The sequence below is a fragment of the Ciconia boyciana genome, chromosome 3 (genome assembly GCF_034638445.1).
Source record: "Ciconia boyciana chromosome 3, ASM3463844v1, whole genome shotgun sequence".
NCBI classification, from domain to species: domain Eukaryota; kingdom Metazoa; phylum Chordata; class Aves; order Ciconiiformes; family Ciconiidae; genus Ciconia; species Ciconia boyciana.
In genome coordinates this window covers 108,425,065-108,446,719 of record NC_132936.1, presented here as the reverse complement: position 1 = coordinate 108,446,719, position 21,655 = coordinate 108,425,065, and the positions used below count along the sequence as shown (strand labels likewise).

Below are 21,655 nucleotides of genomic sequence, written 5' to 3'. Positions count from 1 at the left end.
TCATAGCCTTTAAAAAAAAAATAGATTTATTACATTGTCATAACCTCTTAAGGTATGTTGTCAGCTAGGTAGGCTTTTTTCTAACACTTGCATTAATAGGAAGAAAGTGGAGGTCTCTTTCTGAGAGGGAGATTGACTGCTGTCTTAACCTAGCTAACTTGTTTTTTCCAAAACAAAATACAGGCATTCTGACAAGCACCAAAATACCGGTTTGTGTTTAGGCTTTGATTCTCCCAGGCAGCAGAGGCTTGCGTGTCCAGTGTTTAAGCAGAGAGTGAATTGTGGTGTTTGAATAGCGTGGATATGTAGTCTCTTGAAATCGTAAGTGGAATGTAAACCCAGAACATTTGCATCAATACAAGTATATATAAAGGTGTTGTACTCAAATGAGCTGATTCAGCAGAAGACAGTTGAGTTATCACATGGTTCCATGATGCTATTCTAGCAGGTAGGTCAGAGAGCAAGTTTGTTTTGTAAGGGGTTGGGAGGAGGAATAGAGGAAGATTGGTTTGCTTGCTAAGCCTTCAGAATGACACTTACTTAAAACCTTTCAGATAGATTAAAATACTTTCATTTGATATGCTAGACCTAAATACTAGGCTTTTGTGTAATACTAGTAATACATACTTGTTCGGTTTGTATAGCTCTCTTTGGAATATTCCAAAGACATTCCTAGAAAGGTCAACCCACAGACTTGTTAAAGGCTTCTAGTCTACAGTTGGGGGGGGGAGAATCACCCCAAAAAACCCCAACAAAACCAAACCACCATTACTCATTCTTAAATATGGTTGGTTATAAAGCAGTAACACTTTAAAAATTGCAGTGGAGTGTCTGACCAGTCACTACTCTATTTCTAGCATGTTGCTAGAAGTAATTAAAAGCTTCCTATGACAAAATAAGATCTGTAGGGTTGTTTATTGCATCTGCTTTAATATGTACACATTCATATCTTTAAATACCACACAAGGATTAATTGTTGTCAAAGACAGTAACAGCTCACAGTTTGAGACATTAAGCTTTGTTGCCCTCCCTAATTTGCTCTGTTTGCACTTTCACTGGCATGTTTTAGGTCTTTAGTATCAAGGTGTATTTCATAAACTATACAGCTGTGATCTTACCTAGTACTCATCAACAGGTGGTGGTTGTAAATATTCTGCCTTAGTACTCATGACTTTATAATGCATGTAGTAACCTGTAAATATGATTGAGGGGAGGAAAAAAATCTGCAAGACTTCCTTTTGAATAAGATTACAACTCTGTATCTTTAAGAGTAGCTTGGTTTCTCTCTTTAGCCATGTATTGGCTTATTTGCATTGTAGTCACATGTTTTTCTTCAAATACCAAGCATAGTAGACTTGTAAGTGTTAAAAGGGAACATGCCTCTTGGTGAAAGAGCTTTACCCATATTCTTTTGATCACTTTTAGAAGAAAAAATTTGTTAGTGCTATTGCATGTTCAACAGATGTGGGTTTTAGACATGGGTTTTTACAACATTAATGGGTTTTTTAGTTGCCGAGTGCTTGTGTGGAAGTGCTGTTTGGTATGACAAATCAGTCTGTGCAGAACAATGTTTCTCATTATGTTTTTTAAATGCATATTTTATTTAGATCACAAAGTATATATTTGGCACAAGCGTAGCGAGCTGCCAATTGCAGAGCTGACAGGGCACACACGTACTGTTAATTGTGTGAGCTGGAACCCGCAGATTCCATCCATGATGGCCAGCGCCTCTGATGATGGCACTGTTAGAATATGGGGACCAGCGCCTTTCGTAGACAACCAGGATATTGAAGGTAAAAAAAACAGTGTGTGTGTGTGTTCTCTAATCACTAAAAGCTTATATCAAAGGCAGCTGGTCTGGTGGATTTTCTATACCATAAATAGGATAGAAAAACACTTCTAATTCAAGTTATTAATGTTTGTGGAATAAAAATGAAACAACTGGTATTTCCAAAATGATACTCAAATTTCTGACATGGTCGTATAGAAAACTGTGGTGTCACTAAGACCTCAGGATTATTATATTAACTTATTTATGTAGACTTCTTAAAAATCTTGCCTCCAATGCTTGAGGTTTAATAACATACAATGTTATTAAAATTTTAATAATGCCTTCTGACCACACTGCAAACTGAATAATGGTATTACAATGCTTACAAAAGGAATCTCCAAAGTCTGGAGAGAGTGAAGTTTCCCACAGTAAAATCTGTATGCAGTTGATTCTTTCCTAACCATGAGCAATTGTCTGTGTCCAGGAGAGACACACAATGCAACTTTTTTTGCTGCCAAAATGCACGCTTATTCCCAACCCTTCTTACCTCCTTCCCCAGAATTGTTAACAAGATGATCACCAGGGGGTTGTTCTGCAGTTTAGAGGCTTCTGTCATTACACATTCAACACTGTGGTAAAAATTTACAGTAGACATTAAAATGAAATATGGTATATCCCATTGCCACAGGACCTCATGGATACTAGGTGTGGACACAAGTTCAAGGGGAACCCGGACAAAGTAATCAGAGAAAGCCGTTGAGTGCTGCTAGATAAGTAAACATCTAGTTCAGAATGCCCCTTAGGTGAAAATGACTGAAAGTTGGAAGGATAGGAGGAGGAAGAATTACCTCCTCTCCCTGCTCCTGTGCTTTCTGACGCATCTGCTTCTGGTCTTGGACTAGGTGGACCAGGCTGGCCAATTTCCTGTTTGTGGCATCTTGAATGCACCCATAAGGACTCGGAGCCTATTCTCCAGTTGGTTTTACTCATGGTTTTCTTTGTTTTCTCCAATTAGCTGTTTGCTCACTCTTTCTTGGTTCCTCCAGAAAATGAGTTAGTAAACGCCATAAAAATAAAAACACTAGAAAATGGATTTCTCACAGCAGTGCTTCCACAAGAGGTGTAGGTGCATGGAATAATGCCTCACAACTTAGGCATCTTAAGTGGATGACAGACAGCTTTGTAATTAGCACACTCCCCTGGAACTTGAATGCAAAAGTGTGTTACTTCTTTTTGGAAGAGGTGCTTTTTGCGTACCAACACCTAACATGCTAAATTAATCTCTAAATTAATATGAATAATGATATCTAAAATAAGTAACTTTTAGCATGGGATTTAGTTACAGTATAAGATCCATTAACTACTGCATGTTCAGTAAAGCTTATGTAAATACACTGTATTCATGACCTTATAATAGAAATATTAACTGTTCATAAGATCTTCAAGGTGTGATTTCTTTCTCTTATGTTTTTGTTTTTGCTCAGAGGAATGCAGTAGCATGGATAGTTGATGGCGAATTTGGAGCAGACGACTTCAGTTTAACTTAATTAGTCGTATTTTAAATGGCTTGGGATTTGGTGCAAACAAACATGATTGATAGCTGGACAGACATGCTCGTCATGAAAAAGAACCATTTCTGAAGCCCGGTTGGGGCCAAACATTTACCACCTTGCTTCATAGTAACCAGTCGAGATGAAGCACGTCGTTAGAACGTTGTCGGACACCGTGTTGAAATTACCCCCCCCCATCGGTTGTGAAGAACTGTGCTACATTCAGGCTAACCATTGAACTCAGTATATATATTTTTCCCTCCTGCCTTTTTGTCTGGCAGGCTACTGTTCTTGTTGCTCTTCTGTGTAATGAAGTTTAAATGCTTGTTTGGAACACTTTATTTAACAGTTTAGAAGGCTTGATAGAAAGAGTGCTTTAGTCTGAAGAGTATACATTGGATAGGAAAGTATTTCCTTCTCTTGTTTCTCAAGTCTCTCTCCGCCTTACTTAGCTTGAGATCTTTGCAGCTTGGTTCATGGATTCTAGCCTTGCCCGTTGCGCAGTATATATATCAATTGAGATGATAAACCAATGAACTATGTCAAAAGCACTCTCAGTATCACATTTGACAAAAAGTTTTGTACTTTTCACATAGCTCGTTGCCCTGCAAAGGGGTTAACAGCACAATTTTTTAAAAATAAATTATTTATAGGATTAAAATGACTTCATTTGTATACATTTGGAATTAAAACAATGCAAGAAGTGTTGTGAAATATGGTTATCACTGATGCTTTTCCGGAGTGTCTTGAGACCCAATCAAAAGCAGTGGCTGGAAGGAGCTTTATGTAGGCAGTGAAGCTTGTTTTAGAAGGAGAAACTCACTGTCCATCTTTACAGATATTTAGAAAAAAAGCATTCAGGGTGCACCACCAGACTGAGTTTAAACAAGACAAGGTCTTTTTGTTTTTGTGTTTTTTTAATTACACAAATATGCAACAATGCTGGTAAAAGGTAGACTATACCTCGAGGGAAGAATGTGTTGAATCCTTTCTTCACAAAGTCAACATTTTGTAAAAGTAATTAACATACAAATCATAATTAAACACTTGTATTATGATGGAAATTTTTCTTTGTTTGATACATAAAGGTGTATAGATTTTCTTTTCGAGAATATACTTTTAACTTTGCAGATTTAAATGCTTCTCCGAGACCTTGTTGCAAGCTGGTGCTGTGAACATCTTGACACATCTAGGAATAGTTCCACTAATATCCCATGTTAAGAAAAGAGAGACATTTATAATTCAAGTATTTATTCTTTTTGACATGAACAGATGGCCTGGCATATCTGTGCTTCTGCACTACCCACAAATTCATTATGGGATGGCACTGGATTCCCTTTTGCCACCTTGGGTGGAAAGGTAGTGTTGGTACTGCTGTGAAGTAAAGAGGGAACAGGGAAAGGCATGCCACCAAGACTTGATGTGAACAGAAGTGTGGACTTCATCCTTTAATGAGATAATAATCTAGTGTCCTTATTAGTCATGTGTGGAAGAAGGGTGGGGGAAGGTTTGCCGGAGTTCCTGGGAAGAGAAGCGTAGCCACTTTGATGAATGGGAATGTAGTGTTTAACATAAACAGTCCTTTTTTTTTTCTTTCCCAGAAAAACAAAGTGAAGCTTAGCAGGTTAGATTTTTTTTTTTCCAGCCATCAGGTGGTGGGGTTTTTTCTTGCCTCATGTGTAAACTTAAACATGATTTAAGATTCTGATACTTTGGTTGAGCCCAGCCCTGAACCTGACACATTCCTCTCTTAGTACCTCCAAAATGAAGTAGGAACTTAATGTTCTTATCTTCAATCTAGTACATTTGTCTCAAAATTAAGGTGAATTTTTTTTATAGCAGTTACTGTTCCACAGTACTGGGAATAAATGTGTAAACTTAAGACTACAAATCGGTTCCTTCTTCCATTAGCTAGTTCTAGAGGAAGCTGTTTGTTTCTCTTCCTAGTTCAGACAGCACAAGATTAGGCAGTCTTGTTCCCGTGGCATCAGTGTTGCAGGGAAACAGAAGACTTCCTAAGGTCGAATTTGAGTAAGCTAAACCTTTGGGTTTTAAATAAATGGAGTACCTAAATTGTAAACAGTGTTTTATATGTTCAAAACATGGTACAATTCATAACCAATGCCAGTATGTGAATCTTTGGAAGTTACCCTAGTATTGTCTTACTCTGGAACTTATGTTTTCAAACAAAACATTTAGGGAGAGTAAGGAGAATAATCCTGGTTTTGATGTCTCTTAATGTCTCATATAATGGTCTGGCACTACTTGTTTACCTCATACTCATGGGACTTCAGTGGGAACTTTAGGTAGGTGAAGGCTGGATCAAATCTCAAGTTTAGATTTAAAGTCTCATATGCACTTCAACAGGCATTTTGAATGTGGTGGCCATACCTAAAAAGTGAGACTCCTTACCTGGTACAAGCTGTGTGGGGGTGTGTACGGGCTGATGCCTACTTTCCACTGCAATGCATTGTAATTAGAAATTTAAATTTAGTAGTTTTGCCAAAATACTGCCCCTCCATTCTGGGGTTTCTCTTCTGGACTTGCTTTGTACCTCTGAAATACACGTCAGGTATTTAGAAGCAGAGTTAGGGAGAAGGATGTGTTCTGATAGCTCCACTTTAGTTTTGTGGTGCAACTATGCAATGTAAAGGAAAGCTCTGTATAGATGGCACTGTTTCCAGAGTGTCTCAGTGAAAGTATATTGCATAGCTGTCTGCTTCTCACAGCTGATGAGCAGAGATGAGAGAAAGGTGAGAGTAATCTTCATTTCGCTGCACTACTTGGTCCCACAGTAAACTGACATTCTAGATCTAGTGGTAATGACTACTATTCCAACCTGTAGATCAAAGAGGAACCTAAACTATTTCTAATGTGTCACATATTCACAATATGTGAACTGAAAAGTACCAATACTTTTTGTGCACAGACTATAAAATGAGACTGTGGGGGGGAGGGGGAAACAAATAAGTTTGCTTGTTTGCAACATGTTGATTTCCATGTGCTTAAAAATGTTCATAGGCTGGAGTCTAAGGCTGGAACAAGTACACACCCACAAAAAATTACTGTATTTCTAGTCAACAGACCTATGGTTTTAGAGGAAAATACTGTAAACACATGTACTCCTTTTGTAACTTTCTCTCACTGGCTGTTGGCTTAAAATATTGACAGTAGCCCCAGGTTATTGTCAAGGCGGATCTTTAAAAAAAAAAAATATGCTGAAGCATTTTATTATCTGAACGTTCTTTAGCTATTCAGGTAAGTAATTTTCAAGGCATAATGGAGCACAAAAGGGAAAATGCTAGATCTGTCCTTGTTTTGGAGGGGAGGGTAGTGGGGGGAAATAACACCTCTGTTTTTAAATTCCCTCTGTCTTTTCTAAAGTTCTCCAACTTCAAAGTTAACTTCTTTTTATGATTAGAGCAAAGATGCAAGCTAGAAATCTATCCAGATCTTGCCAGTTACTTCTCAACTTGGCTTCAAACAGGTAATGTTTAATAAAACTCAATATGTCCTTGGGAGTTTGTGTCTAGTTGTATACTTTTACACTGCTAAGTGATACTCCCACCCAAAATCAGTTTTGAAGGCTTCCTTAGCAGGAAACCAGGACTTGTACAATTAGCTGTAGTTTGAGGGGAAATGATGTAGACCCAAATGGGGAGGGAGGTAGAGAAAGAGGAATGGACATAAAAAGCAGGATTTACTGACCAACAAACTACTGTAACTGAAGGGGGAGGAGGAAAAATGCACTTTCAATAGTTTGTCCATGTTTTTAGCTACAAAATACACTTGTATCTAACTTTTTTTTTGAGACAACTATTAAGAGGAACACCCATCCCATAAATGGCTAATCCTCCTTTTGACCTCCTCCTGTCTTTTCCGCATTGGCTTGAGTCCATTTTCAGCTGCCATACTTAATTTTGAAAACTGCTACTTTTAATGATGTTTAGAAAGAAAACAAATTCATTAACTCTGACACTTTTTTAAACAGGGTGGACTTAATTGAAGTGTGCAGTGTTGAACTACTGCTGCAGTAGCTGCCTCTAGTCGTTGAAATAAACTGTAGACAAGTTTTCTGTCTATTAATCCAGATAATCTGGATTCAATAAAACGTCTGTGAGAGTGTTCCTCCCATCTGGTATGAATGTGCGCGTGCATGTGTTCCATAAACAGAGAGAACCAAATGTTCTAGGTACTTGTCATGTTTTATTGCATTCTTTAAGTCGTGTGTATGTGAAGTGTCCTTTGACCGGAAGGTTTTGGTTAATATCAGTATATTTTTATAAATTTGAAATTCATTGTGCCCCATCTTTTTTCTTAAACATTTTTCATTGTTAGGGTATATGTGCTAGATTTGAATCTTAACATTTTTAGGCACAGATGGAAAAAGTTATTGGCTCCTTGAAAACATATGGGACAAAATGGATCCTCAAAGCATGTATGTACTTACAAACCAAGCTGTAGAGATCAAGAAAAGAACTTTATTGTTGATCTCAAGATTTCTAAATTGTCAAGATTTATATGGAGTTGTGGTGGAACTAGTTAACACTTAGAGCTTTTGGTATGTAATGACTATTTGCTATGGACTGATATTAAATGTTTCAAAGGATTGCGTTCTTAAACTTTCTGGATTTTTGTTACTCTCCTCGGATTATATTAAGTAGTTAAAAATTTCTTTGCTATATTACATTAAAAACATAAGAACTTTGGGTCTCGTATTTATTTTCACTTGTTTTACTAATTATTTACAGAACACCGTTTTAACTTTTTTATTTTATAAATGTGTAGTATTTTAAACATATCTTTAAAAATTGTTCAATTGGAACTACATTAACTTCTGATTTGTTTTTATTAGGATTTTTAAAAAAAAATACACTTTTTCCATGTTGGTGCACAGCACTTAACAGAAATGTTTGTATTCCCTTTCTTTCAATTCAATAAACAGAATAAATAACTGGAATGAATAGTTCCTAGTTTCCCTAACTTCACTTACATGACTATGATGTGGATGTTCATTTCTTGATCATTAATTATAGATTTCTTCCATATTTGTAGTATTTCACTTCCTTGCTAGGAACATTAATTTGTGGCAGTTCAGCTGACGATGAATTCACTCGGTGTTGTGTGCAGGCTTTCCAGTTCCTGATGTTTGGCTCTAACCTACCTCATGCTTGTGTTTGTCACTACATTTGGCAGTCGACTTGCCTGTGTCCTGATCTGTGCTTATCTAACTTGTTGAACGTCTGCTTCTTTGAGGCTCAGTAAAAGCCTTGATTCCTTAATGCTGGAGCTTGCTTAAATGCTAGACACAGGTTGCTTTAGGTGATCGGTGGATTTTGTGGGGGGTTTTGATAATTCATATTAAGAAGGTGCTCCTAAAGTACTTACATCTCTTGCTTAGACTTTTCTTAAATGGGAGATCAGGGACCTCCAGACTTCTAGCTGAAGTTGACCTAAGCGGCTTCTGTGGCTGAGAGCTCTTGAAGAGACCTCTCAACTACTGCCTTTGTTCCCTCCAACTAACCCTGCGTTCTTCTCCCTCTTCCCTGTGCCTTAAAACAGAACCTCATCTTTGGCCTGCATTTTAGGCATTTTTATTCAGCTCTAGCTAATGTTCTGTTAAATAAAAAGCTGTGCCTAAGTTTGCCCTCCCCTTCCTGTAGCTTTTCCAAAAAACCTTTTGCTGAAATGCATTCGATTTTTAAATTCTTTTAGCTACTCTATTGCTTAGAGAAGGTCTTTCCTCCCTCTAGCAGCACTTCTGTATTAACCTTATTATTACCCTTTGAGCAGTGTTTAGATAATTATGGCTTAAATGCAGGTGCAAACAGAAGGGGCATGCCTTACCCCTTTCCTTGTGCTGCTTCCCTTGGGTACTAGTACTTGCAGGAGGGTTGTTGGATTGCAGGCCTGCTTCAGCCATAAACGATCCGTGCAACAGATGAAGAAAGTCAGTTTTTTGGCTGGGTTTGTTACTGTGTTTCATCTGCTGTCCTATGTCTGCCTTTAACTGGTGAGAAGATTGCAAGAGAAACAGGTGTATGATTTCTATAGAACTGAGAAATTTCAGCATATGTAAGATATAAAAGTAATTGTAATTTTTATTTTTTAAACCCTTCAGATTATTTAAACAAAATTACATAAGGAACCTGATAGTAGATAAGCATTTCATGATTAGCTTAAATCCAAACTCTGCCTGAGGTAGGGTACTTCTCCAGAGGGACAGTTTCTGTTCTACTCTGTCACCTTACACCTTGGCTTATGCTTTCTGTGCTGCCTGATGCTTCCCTCTGCTACTTTGCATGTGTTGCACATGCTTAGGCTATCTACTCATTGCAGAAAGAGGGCAGTCCCAGTTGTCTCGTCACTTTAAAAGACCTATAATGCTCGGAGGAGTAACCACTGAAGTTTGTATGCCTCTAAGGTTTCTGCCAAAGATAAGGTGGTTAATATACTGATAACTGCACGGTGGTCAGTATAGCCTAAATTTTTCTATCGCCACCTCCAATCTCATCATTACCATAATATCCTTAAAGGCAAAAATGGTCTCTTCTTACCATTTGTACAAAATCCTAGAGAGCATCTTGGGAGAAAAAGAATTAGATTAAAGCTATGCTGATACTGAACAGATTAAGATTTGTTTTTATGGGTTTATCAGGGTTACAGGTTGATTGTTAACCTGCATGTAGAACTGTTCTTAGGACTACTGGTCATACTATTAATCCCACTGATTTACTATGTTCCCTAATACAGAACTATTTTAGAATAAAACAGTAGCTTACTAGAATGAGGAGATAAGTATATTCTTTAATAAAACAAGATAAATAACAAACAGTCTGTAACAGTAATGATAAATTAGGGGGAAATATGCTATTTTACATATTTAACTAATCCCCCCCTCACAAGTGCAGTACTATAAAAGCTATCTAATCTCTCTGAAAACTGTTGAATGACTGATATCTTAGCAAGCTGACTAGGCTCTAGACTCTGGGTGAGGAAGAGTTTAATAACCTTGGTTAAAAGTTAGAATCCCTGTAGGCCAACAGGGGTGTTTATTTTCATGGATTAAGAGCTTTCTATAAATCATAACTAATAATTTTGAGGATAAGATAATGGTCCCCTCATGAAGTTATACTTGGATACCTCAGTTCCAAAGGGAAATACATTCTAGTGAGTGAATAGGAGGGAATCTCTCTTTTGTCCTCACGCTGATTCATAGTGATAAAATTCGGTGATTTTTTTTTTTAATTTAAAATCAGTCTGAAGTTTGTAATTATCTTGAATTCTGTATAGTAAGCTTGGATTGAAATTACCCTGTTCTCCCTGATGGAGACCTAGAAAGTAAGGAGTTTGTTTTGATTTTTACTACTGTAAAACTTCTGTGCTCTGCGGATCTCCTGTGAGATAGATGACTGTAGGATCCCTATTTCCAGCTAATGAACTACATTTTTAGCAATTACAAATACATTTTTCCTATTGCTGACACTGAGCTCTGTGAAGATCTCTGGTAAGGCAGGAAATGACCCTGTACAGTAAGGAAAGCTTCAAAATTACCAGTGTGATTACTCAGCAGAATTGTAGTCTCTGGAGCCTGCTACTGAGGTTTTTACAACTATTGTAACATGTTGTTATAGATGAATGAACAGCGAATTTATTTCTATAAAAGAGTGGGGTGGGAAGTTTGCATTCATATAAAAGCATAGCTTGTTTAATATTTGACAATCACCACTTAAAACATCTGCTTTTTTGTTGATCTATCATGGTTAATAACTGATTCTTGAGGAAGGAAGTGGAGAGGAATCCACAATACCATCCCTCTAGGTTAGGGATATAAATTGAGACATATGCTACCCCCATTTTTTTTTTCCCAGATATATTGTTCTTTTCCCTTATCCTTCCCTGGCCTGCTCCCATCTCTGAAGAAACACTTCCCTCAGTAGAGGAGAATAGAAGCTTTTCATAGTGAGTGATAAATTTTACCAATTCCATTAGGGAATGAGTCTAGCCTATCAAATGTCACCACTGTAAGTAGTTAGTAGTAGTTGGAAATCATTGAAGACAGTGTATCTTACAAACATGTTCATTAATAATAAAGCTCTTATCTTAAAATCATATCTTTAGAATAAGATATAAAACTGCTAGTCTAAGTGGTGGACTTAGAGAAATGATCATGTTTCTCAGTGAAATGTCATTAATGAAATTTATCTGTTAGCACCACAGCAAGGACTTAACTCAAGCAGCTTACTAACACTGCCCTTTCTTCTAATAGATAAAACAACATATGTGTAGCATTTTTTTTCACATACAAGTAAGAACTTAATTGCCTACCATGTAAGCTGCTACAAAAGTTACTGACCTTCCTCTTTTAAAGTTTTATTTGCTCTCCTTTCACCAGACCTACATCCTGTCTGGGTTTCAGCTTTATAAGGCAGTACTTTCTGTTGTTTGATTTTTGTGGTATCAAGTAGTCAGTGGCATGCAGCTGTGGTAGCTATTTCCCTAGCTATTTTCTAACGAGCATAATTTCAGCAGTTTTTCATCTTTGCAACAGCTGAACTTGGACTCCATCCATCATAAATTTAAAGCCAAACTATTCCTAGAACAAACATTGAACACAAGGGAGCTAGAGAACTCAAGCTTCAGTGTTGTCTTTTCACTGCTGGCTGTGAAACCAATCTAACTACAGCTATACACTAAAGAACAAGTACTTAAGAAGGAAAAGCTTATAAATTTTAGGACTTAATTACAGAACTGTATTTTTGAAGTGTTTCACTTGATGTGTGTTTCAAAAAACCTGTTTCTATGCACATATAAAAAATTTTAAGACAGTGAGTGTACAAACAGGTTTATATACTTATCACTGCAGAAGCCACATGAAAAAAAACTTTTCTGGTGTCTTTGAAACAGAGTCACATCAGAATTGGGATAGCTGGGTTATGGTTTACCAGACCACCTCCCTGAGCTAGATGTACTCTTGATTCACCTGACCGGATATAGAAACAGCAGGTTCATGGAATAGTGACTGCAGATAGTCTTTTGCTCTGTAACCAACTCCAACCCTGGTGCAATGTGGTATTTACTTTGTATGGAGGTCTATCATGTACTTCAGTGACAAAATAGGAGTTGAAGGGAAAAATCAAGTATCAATCATGTTTCTTATTTATCTGTTTTTCACTCTTGCACACAAGTATCGCCTTCACCAAAGGGACCTTAATCCACCCAAACACAAGACTTCATATAGGTTGTTGGAGGGAGGGCTGGCAAGGGAGAAGAGCGTAATTTTTATTCCGTTGCTTTTTAGCTGGAAAAAACACTGACACAAAGATGCAAGCTGTGCTACTGTTCCACTCTGAAAGCTATGTTCCAAGCGCTGCTTCAAACTAGGCTCTAATAGGACAGCTTGACAGCCAGAAGCACATCCTGACACCTTTCAGTAAGAGGCAGACATCAGAGCTGCACTTAAATTTGTTCTGGAACTACCACTATTATCAGCCCATGCTGCCAAAATGAGTTTCCCTTCTCACCATTTAATTCCTATGAGATCAGTTTGGTAAGCAAGGATTTCACCCTACAGAAGCAGCAGCTCCAGCAGTTTGAGTTGTAAAGGAACAAAAACAACTGCTACACAAGTCCAACATCTTTTGAAAATATTTTATGTTAAAAATACAGAAAAATATTTCTTGTTCAAAGAGGAAAAATATACTGCATGATGACACTGATCTAGGTATGTTCGGAAGGTGTCTGTGGCTCCACAACCAGTCACTGGAGTGATGACCCAATTTGGCAGCTAACGGTTCTTTTTCAACTTCTCAATCATTTATCAAAGCCAGAATCATACTGTGACAAAACAGAAAACATGATACCAGTGGATTACTGAAGCATGTGCAAGTAGGAACAGCTATCGCTTTAATGAGAGAACTGTACTCAATTCTGAAATAGAAAGTCAAGGCAACTATGCTATGTGCTTTGCTTACGAAGACAAGGACTGCAGAACTAATACTGCAGTAGAAGAAGAGTAGTTCTTCGATCTTGTAGAAAGTGGCCCCATCACAGAACTCATCTGTTTCTAACTTAGACAGATCAACCTTATTTTCTAAAACAGAACTTGTAAAATAAACTTGGTCCTCAAGATAATTTCCATTCTAAATAGGCTAATTATTCTAGGTGCTGAAATCATATAACTCTCTATATTGTACGTATAGTGGGTTTGAGATTAAGGAGTAGTCCAAGTTTCCAAACAATGTTTATACAGAAAGAATAAAGGCATATAATGAGCCCGCAGATAGCTGTCAAAATATATTATTGAGGCTTAGCAGGATGCAAAAAGATAAGACACTTAAGAATACCAGCAATCACACTAGCAGAATAGAGGAGGTAAAAATAGCTGCCAGACAATTGCTTTGTTCCTTGGGAGCAATTTTTGAAACTAACCTGTAAAGGTACATGAAGAAACAGAGCAGATGAAAGCCTAGTTTAATCATGGCTTCCTTCATGTGTGATTTCAGTTGTCCTCGGTTATGGATCTCTGTGGGATCAAATACCCCCATGTTTCCACTTGGCACCATAATGTACCTGAAAGTTTAAGAGAAAAAAAAAAAACAACAGAAGTATAGTCATCAAAACGTTAGGGAGTGTCAGGGGAGGGGGAGAGCTTGCACAGAAGGGACTTTCATCTAAAGAGTTGTTTCACAATTCAACATAAGGGAGCTTTTTTTAAATTCTATTTCAGTTTCAGGATATTGCGTGTACCTCTGCCACTACAATCCACAAACAAAGAATAAGAGAACAAGAAGTACTAAAAGCATCAGCCCAGCTTCCCATGTATCAATGGGAGAGTTTCCAGGTAACAGCCAATTCCTGTTCATTTTAATTTCTGTTCATGGTCACTTGGTGTTATGAAGGAAACATCCAACCACAGTGGAAAGATGCATTAGATGAAAGGGACTGGAAAAGAATTAATTTAGCTATGAATTAGTGATTTATTTACAAAAAAAACCCACATAGATAATCACAAACTGCAGTGGTCAAAATGAGATAGCATAAGACAAGACAAAAGGATCTGCGTATGATTCCTATCTTTGTCACAACCATCCTGCATTATCTCAGCAGAGACACTGAGGCTGACAGGATGAGAGATTGGGCAGAACTGACGAAGTTAAGTACTGCTGTCCAAACCCACATAAGAACAAAAATTGAGTGAAACAAAGTGAAATGTAAGCAAAAGGAAGAATAAAACCAGCAAAACAAATGTTTTATGTCCTGTGAAAATTCAACAAGCAGCATGTTCTTTTGTCATATGCATTTCTCAAGAGAGCAAATGCAAGCACATGAAGCTCTTGCTCCAGCTGAGCTCAGCCTAGAACAATATTATTATTTCACTTAAATGTCATACAGGCTCTACCGTCCTGGAATAATACTCTTTCTACACAGGAATTTAACTCCTGGTCTTATATCTGGAGCAAAAGCAAGGTCTCAGAACAGAATACTTTTTGATTTTCTTTACATACTCGAAGTATCAGAATCGTTTAGGTTGGAAGAGACCTTTAAGATCATCAAGTCCAACCATTAACCCAGCACTGCCAAGTCCACCACTACACCATGTCCCTAAGCACCACATCTACACGTCTTTTAAATACCTCCAGGGATGGTGACTCAACCACTTCCCTGGGCAGCCTGTTCCAATGCTGGACAACCCTTTTGGTGAAGAACTTTTTCCTAATATCCAGTCTAAACCTCCCCTGGTGCAACTTGAGGCCACTTCCTCTTCTCCTATGGCTTGTTACTTGGGAGAAGAGACCAACACCCACCTCGCTACAACCTCCTTTCAGCACCACTTGTACTCCCAAAGGGACTCCCCCACCTCTTACAACGTTCGTTTCAATAATAGGAGGGGAAGAAAGGGAACAAGAAACAAGAATGTTTTCTAGCAGCAGCAGGAGGCCAAAAAAAAAAAAGTTAAGACCACAGTATTTGTTTGTCTTTCACAGAGGCATTCAAAAGCACTGCAGCATATTTGGTTAATAACAAAGATGATTACGTCCCATTAAAAATAGTTCATGTGAAATAATTAAAGCTTTAAAGTCTCTTGTAAATCTGAAGTTTTAAGCAATTGTTCTATTTTTGGTATTATAACACAAATTATTGTCCATTTACTGGAAGTGTAATGCATTTTATTGGAATAAAAGGAAGAACACAAGTTTCCTGTACCAATTTATCCTAGAAAGAGAGGCATAGTTTTCTTATATCTCTAGGATATGAGTGCCATAAAGGTAGTATGTATTAATTTTGCTTTTTAAGAAGAATGATAACACTTAAATGATGCAGCTTAATTAAAGCTTGCGGAAGTTGGGAAGTAGTTTTTCCAAGAGACCCACAAGCTAGTACAGCTTATATTATACATCTAAGGAACTGTAGTAATGGACACAACTATGCTAGATGCTAAGAAACACAACTCAAGCCCCTTGTCGTACTCTAAATAGCAAAAAACTTCTGCAGCAAAACCACACAGAACAAGAAAACCCTCAGCTTTAATGAAGATACTCATTAGTGCCTCCAGTATCTCCATTCAGTGGAAGCGGCTGCCGCAGCAACAGAACATTTCCCTCTAGATTACACAATTTTGTAAGGGATGTGGAAGTCCTGGTCAGAGTTTTCACCATATTTTAAAGATTTTTTTTTTTTTTTTACTCATTCAGTTTTAAGAGGGGTATGATCTACTTAAAGACATTACAAGAATCACATTATTTTGACCTCTTGTCTCAAGCATGCCTATATAACAAAGAAGAAAGGGAAGTGTTCAACTTTTTTTTTTTTTTTAAAGATTTGCTTTCTTTTTGTCTAGTCACAGTCAACATTTCCTTTGTAATTCTTGCTTCTTTTACATAGTGGCAGGTCTAACAAATATTTAAGAACTAAAAAAATATCTATTTTGAAATATGATTAGATTTCAAATAAGTTGCTTCAATATCTAGTTTTAAAACAAGGAGAATATAAGACAAAACTATGTCTCACTGGAGATTGTATAAGACACTACAAAAGTCAGCAAAAAATAAACCAAATTAAATGAGCATCTGAGTATGCTGAACAAGAAGGGCCAGTAGGATGTTACAATAAACATGCAGCAACTTTGAAAGTCTTCCCTGATGCTGTTTTTGACCAATTTATCTTCCCCGGGATTTGTTTCTGATGCCCCTTTCACATAAAACCTCTCTACTGTCGCTGAAATCACTGAGACAATTAGTAAATCAAGCCAGTACTGCCTGTAACTGTACCATTTACTCATCAAGATTAAGCAGGTTTTGAAGGAAAGAGAATAAGGGGAGGGATTATTATTCTACCTCTCTCTCTATTATCATTTAGATATACTACAAAGCACAGAATTCTTCAATCTCAACACAATTATTTTGATTTCTGTACTCATCTTGGAGTAGAATTATAATCGTAAACCTTTCTGAATTCATGTGCAGCAACATTTACTCCAGAAATTGGTTCTTGAAATATTATAACATACGAAGAAGATACAAACACGTTCAGCTGATGCTGGAAGTTTGCAGCTCATGATAACGGGTTCACATTTCATCTGTTCCCACTTAATCCTAGTTTAGTAATTGACACCTTCTCCTCTCTTCAGTGTAATCAAACTACTCTACAGTCCACCAGTTTTCTGACTACCATACCTGTTGTCCATTGAACACTGGGTCAAATGTAAGTTCTATCCCAAATCATCAGATTTCCTTTATAATGCTAAACACCACACTTGCTTTTGCAGACCTTTAACTCCTTCACTATAGATTGGATATTCCAGGCTATTAATGTGGGTGAAACTCCTCCATCCTCAGAAAGAAGGCAGGATTAACAATACAGGCTTAACATTTTGACTTCTTGTAGCAGGACAGGCAAAGTATCATATTGTCATATTCATTTATTGCCTACATTGCACATCTAAAATTGAGGAAACAATCCTGGATTTTAGGATATTCAGAATGTCTAACCCCATGTGTGACAAATATAAAATTAGAGCTGTCAATTTAAAACAGCAGTCAAATCTTACTGCCTGACGTGTGGAAATAGAAATAATTGTATCTTAAAATTCTCTCTGACCTGGTTTAGAATGGAAAGCAAGTGCTATTTTAAATATTAACACAAGTAAGTAAAAGGAAGCAGCAAAGGGGTAATCAGTACAAGAAATCTTCAAACCTTCAAAGAAAATGCATTCTCTCTCTAGTGTCTCTCTAGAAACAGTCTAGCCTAAATGAAACATCAAATGCAAACTCCATGCTTGCCAGCAGATACCAAAGGGAATAGCAGTCATTTTGTGCAACAGTGTATAATACAGTTGTACATACAGGTGGCCAAACAAAACTATCCCAATGTGTGTGCATTTAGGCAACATTTGTTTATTAAGCATACAAGTTACAATGTCTCATGTTATTCCAGCTTAGAAACATTTGAAGACTTTGTTAGCAGTTTTGTAGAAAGCAAGGGTGATAAATGCATGGTTATTTTGCTCAAGAACAACAAGGTTATCAGTAAAGGGATCCTCAACTTCTTTTTAATGAGAGCTATGAAACCTCTTGTTTAATTTTACCAGCAACTCGACCCATCCCTGTCAATAGTTAGCCCTAGCAGCTTCAGGCAAGCAAGAATTACAGCCAGCTTTTCATACCTATATCTTAAACATTTGGTCTTTTGGACTTCCTGTAGTACAGTGATTAGAGACAATTTGTGAGAAATCCACACGCAGTTTTCATTAGCATAACACCTGTAAAGGTTCACTTCTCTGCACATCAAATGATATAAAATAAAAAGAACATTTTTCAACCAACAGCCCCAATGTTGCCACATGGAAATCCCTACTTACAAGTAAACCATTTCAAAGTGGTGGATGGCCCAGTATACAAAGACCAGTAACACTGATAGTTGTCATATGATGAAAAGTCTACAAATCTTTCCAAATACAAAGAGGCAAGATCGGGGACCAAAAACAATGCAAATGAGGGGGACAGACAAGACAGTAAATGAAGGAAGGTGCAGGGGATAACACCACAGCCCAATGGTTTTACAACCATCAGCCTAAGTACTTTTATGCTGATATCACTATCGGGCCTGTAGGCACAGTATGAAAAACATTAACAACTATGTTTGCAGCACTACTTCATAATCCCAATTAACATATTTCCTATGAACTTCGGAATGACTCACAAATCAAGATTCCTGACCGCTAGAGAGAATACAAGGAATGGCCAAAAGCTTCATATCCTTTACACTGTTGGGTTTCTTGTAATTTTAATTGCAAGGAGAGGAGAGTTTTATGTTAGTTAGATCCATGAAGACTGTTAGCAGCTCAAGAACACAACTGAAACATCTCATCATGATATATTATTTATCTTCATATTACACTTAAAGCTAAACCAGTAATAGTGAAAAAAAAGTACACAAACCCCTTTGCACTTACCTATATATATTCCATGTTGCTACTGGCAAATTAAGGAGAAAGATGAACCAGTGCAGTGAAATAAGCATTAATACAGTTACAACAGCATGGCCAATCACTTCAGGGACCACCCACTGTAAAAAGGGAAGAAAAGAAAAAAGTTATATGCACAAATGTAAATTCCTTTCTGAAAAAGATCTATATGGAGTTATCATCTGATTCTAGTACCAAACTCAGACAGAAAATTCATGGAAGAAGAAAATTCATGTGATTTCATCACAATATGGGGAAATTAATACCTTCAGACAGATTCCACTTGAATAAGGCAGAACTCAGGCCCTAAGATATTATAACAGAGGTACTTTATCTAAGTATTACAAAGATTTCTAGATAGAAGCACAGCAGCTGTTTGAACACAACTACATTACACAAGCATTTAAGAAAGTGAGTTAAGAAAGTATACAGAGCCCATTTGAAATCACTGGAGAGAACATTGGATTTAGGAATGAGAGAGGCAGATAATTAAAATCTGTACAGACACAGGACATACAAACACCCCCAGGCTTGGAACAGATAAGGAAGTTAATATGAAAACTGGCATAGTTAAATTGGGTCAGTCCCTGGCAATAACACATTTTTGGCTTGATAGTATCCTGTAACATTCTCTCTTACACTAAGAAAGAAAATACCTTTAAATCAAAGTGAACACCCATGCGGGAAGGCCACATCGATTCAATTAAATCAGTTTTAAGCAGATTAAGTTAAAACAGTACTTTTCCTTATCACAGTAAAACTCTCTGCTGTTCAAGAGAGGTTAGAAATTATACAGAAGCATCAGAGAAAGTTGCTATAAAGATCCCAGAGTTCAGTCACGAGTAGACATCCTTGGTGTGGCACACCTACAAGAGCAAAAGCACAGAACTCAAGAGCTCTGCAAAGAGTTCAAGTCTCAGTCCCACGAATTCAGAGTAGCAGCCCATCTCAGAGCACCAAGGGTCAGAAGAACAGCCTTTTGTGACTGAATTTGCTGAAAGATGGGCATCCGAAAAAGACAAGCAGACTGAAATAAAGGATACATGGAAAATATTGCCTATCAAGGCTCTTCAGATATACATTACACCCCGGTTATTTGTGATGCTAAGATGAAGGACTATTTTCTTAAACCACATTAAATATAAAGAAGAATAATTTACTTTATTGAGTTTTGAGCAGCATGATCTAGCGTTAATGTAGTCACATTCCAAATCTGATAGTGTAATTATCTGAAGTCCAAGATAAGGAAAAATTGTATGGTAACTCAGAATACACAAAGCTTTATTTTTATCCAGTAAGTTGGGGAGAACACTCTGCTCTCAGCGTAGACTGTCTTGTTCTACAGTTGATCTGCCAAAGGCATATTTCAATTAGTTACAACTCAATCCTACTTTAGGTAGAAAGTTAGGCCACATTTTATCATCAGTCCAAGTGATTTTATGATGTTTTTCCAACGGCAACAGTTGCACAAGTGCTAAAGTTCAGTCCAACACTTAAAACAGATCAGGGAGGCAAACTCAATATTTTTTAGTATCAGAATTATTGTTACGATACTTGAAACCAGAACTTAAAAGGAAGAAAAAGTTAATGCACTTTTTAAACTCTCCCCACAATAAAGCTAAATAGTGCAGTTTTAAAAAGTGGATCTCCTTTTTTCACATTTACAGCAACATTGGATTAATTCATACTTTGCTAGGAAATAAGAGGGTAACATCATTATCAAATGAACTTTCAGCAACTGAAATATGAAGATTTCAGACAGAAAAGTCCTCTCAAAAAAGGCTTAGCACGCACATATGCACATCATCATGCTATGTCCTGTAAAGCTCATACTCCTTTTCTCCAAGAAAATGAAAAAGCATGAGATTTTTTCTATCCCTAAAAAAATACGTAAAGTCTTTTCATTTTTCAACAAATAACCTATCCTTCTCGGACAAATTTCTTTCAAGTGTTTCTGTACTTTTTTCTGTTAGGAGAACTGGGTAGATTCTGAAATAGCACCAGGATTTGAAAAAGTATGAGAGTCAATTCTCTTTTATTCAGAAAAAAAAAAGAAAGCCAAATCAGTGCTTTGACATTCTAAGAACACCAGACAGCAAAAACTGCAGGCAAGCTTGTAACAAAGAATATGGCAATTCTGTTTGTAGAGGAACTCGCAGTCTCCCAGCTACGAGCTCACATCTAAGAGAGAGTAAGGTATCCTTACAATTAAGAGACTATCATCTGGCTGTATTTGTTTAGGCCTGTGTAGTTTCTGAGGGTGTCAAGCATGCTTTCAGCACCCTTTCCTCTACACCAACGCCAAGCACACGCTACACCTGCCGAGGCTCGATGTGTTTTCCACAGCACCGCCCGCACACGCCCGTGGCAGCCTGCAGCCACCCGAGCTCCAGCCCTTGAAGGAGCGAACATATTTCGGGCCCTGAATCACTCGCCGTTTCCCCGCAGACCTGCGCTCCCCGCCTCTACAACACCCCCCGCCCCGGGCACCCCCGCCAGCGGCCATTACCCAGCACAGGCCCTCACGCCCCGCCACCCTCAACCCGCCGCCAGCCCAGCGGCTGCGGCTCCGACTCCGGCCCCACTCGCCCGCCCACCCTCAGCGGCGCCTCAACAGGCCCGGCCCACCTCAGTGCCGCCGGGCGCGGGCGCAGCCCCAACCCTACCCGCCCCGGGCGCCCCCCAGTCCCGGAGGAGAAGGATACGAAGTAGACGGAGAGGAAGATGAGGGCGCAGCAGTCAATCAGCGAGAAGATGAAGACCACCGACTCCATCCCGCCACGGCCGCCGCCCTCCCGGCCGCCGCACGCCACGCCCCCCCGCCCGGGCAGGGCCGCGCCGCGCCGGGCCCCGCCCCTCCCCGCCGCG

The 21,655-nt window shown here is 38.2% G+C and overlaps 2 protein-coding genes across 2 annotated transcripts in view; one reads left to right on the top strand and one right to left on the bottom strand.

Moving 5' to 3' along the window:
• Window positions 1–8,098, top strand: part of WDR26 (WD repeat domain 26) — a 33,019-nt gene extending 24,921 nt beyond the window's left edge. Inside the window, exons 13-14 of the mRNA XM_072857019.1 lie at window positions 1,608–1,793; window positions 3,256–8,098. Coding sequence (XP_072713120.1) covers window positions 1,608–1,793; window positions 3,256–3,281 — 212 coding nt within the window. The 3' untranslated portion in view covers window positions 3,282–8,098. The remainder of the gene's footprint in view (window positions 1–1,607; window positions 1,794–3,255) is intronic.
• A 4,860-nt stretch (window positions 8,099–12,958) lies between these two features.
• CNIH4 (cornichon family member 4) lies at window positions 12,959–21,647 on the bottom strand. Its single transcript, XM_072857018.1, has 5 exons — window positions 21,493–21,647; window positions 19,948–20,016; window positions 18,776–18,888; window positions 13,753–13,893; window positions 12,959–13,158 (listed from the first exon to the last, which is right to left on the bottom strand). The coding sequence occupies exons 1-5, from the start codon at window positions 21,559–21,561 to the stop codon at window positions 13,131–13,133; spliced, it is 420 nt and encodes a 139-aa protein (XP_072713119.1). The 5' UTR covers window positions 21,562–21,647; the 3' UTR covers window positions 12,959–13,130.
• Between the last annotated feature and the right edge of the window lie 8 nt (window positions 21,648–21,655).